The sequence below is a fragment of the Acanthamoeba castellanii genome (assembly GCF_000313135.1).
Source record: "Acanthamoeba castellanii str. Neff unplaced genomic scaffold scf7180000084563, whole genome shotgun sequence".
In the NCBI taxonomy this organism is placed as follows: domain Eukaryota; phylum Discosea; order Longamoebia; family Acanthamoebidae; genus Acanthamoeba; species Acanthamoeba castellanii.
In genome coordinates, this window is record NW_004457626.1 from 96,350 (window position 1) to 96,988 (window position 639).

Below are 639 nucleotides of genomic sequence, written 5' to 3' on the forward strand. Positions count from 1 at the left end.
ATCACGCGAAGCTGACGCAAGCAATGTGGGGGGCGGGGGGAGGCAGATCGCTGCCGGCGACAAGCTGGCCATCCCGGAGGACTGCCCTCGCGACCTGGCGGAGCTGATCGCGCAGTGCCTGTCCACGGAGCCCAACGACCGACCCAACTTCACCGGCATCGTCCACGCCCTCGACGCCCTGCTCGCCCGTCTGCTGCCGCCACGCAAGCCGTCATGTGGTGGTGGTGGTTGTGGCCCGACTCCGCCTCTGGTGGATCGTGCGAGTGACGCGCTCGACGAGGAGGGGGAGGGGGAGACCAGGGAGAGCCGCTGGCGAAGGCTCCTCCAGCTAGAGAAAGATACTCTTTCTCGTGGCGTCGTGGCTTCGAGCGACAGCGATGCAAGCGATGACGACACCAGCAATAGCGGCAGGGAAAGCGATGAAGACGACGACGATCAGGAGGAAGCGCTGCGACTCGTGCAGTACAACCTCGACGTGGAGAGTACGCGCGCGGTGGGATGATGATGATGTGCGTGGCACACAATACACTTTACATGGTGAGGCGTGATCAACTTTCTTTCTTTCTTTTTATGGAGTTGAGAGCTTGGCGGTGAGGATGATGTGGTAGATGAAGCTGGCCGACTGGAGCAGCATGACGT

General features: G+C 61.7%; 1 protein-coding gene across 1 annotated transcript; it reads left to right on the forward strand.

Annotated features, from left to right (window-relative positions):
* Nucleotides 1–43: 43 nt before the first annotated feature.
* Nucleotides 44–502, forward strand: ACA1_035040 (uncharacterized protein; the record flags this gene model as incomplete). Its single annotated transcript, XM_004349694.1, has 1 exon — nt 44–502. A coding segment is annotated over one exon (459 nt), but the record flags the coding sequence as incomplete, so codon positions are not given.
* Nucleotides 503–639: the final 137 nt, after the last annotated feature.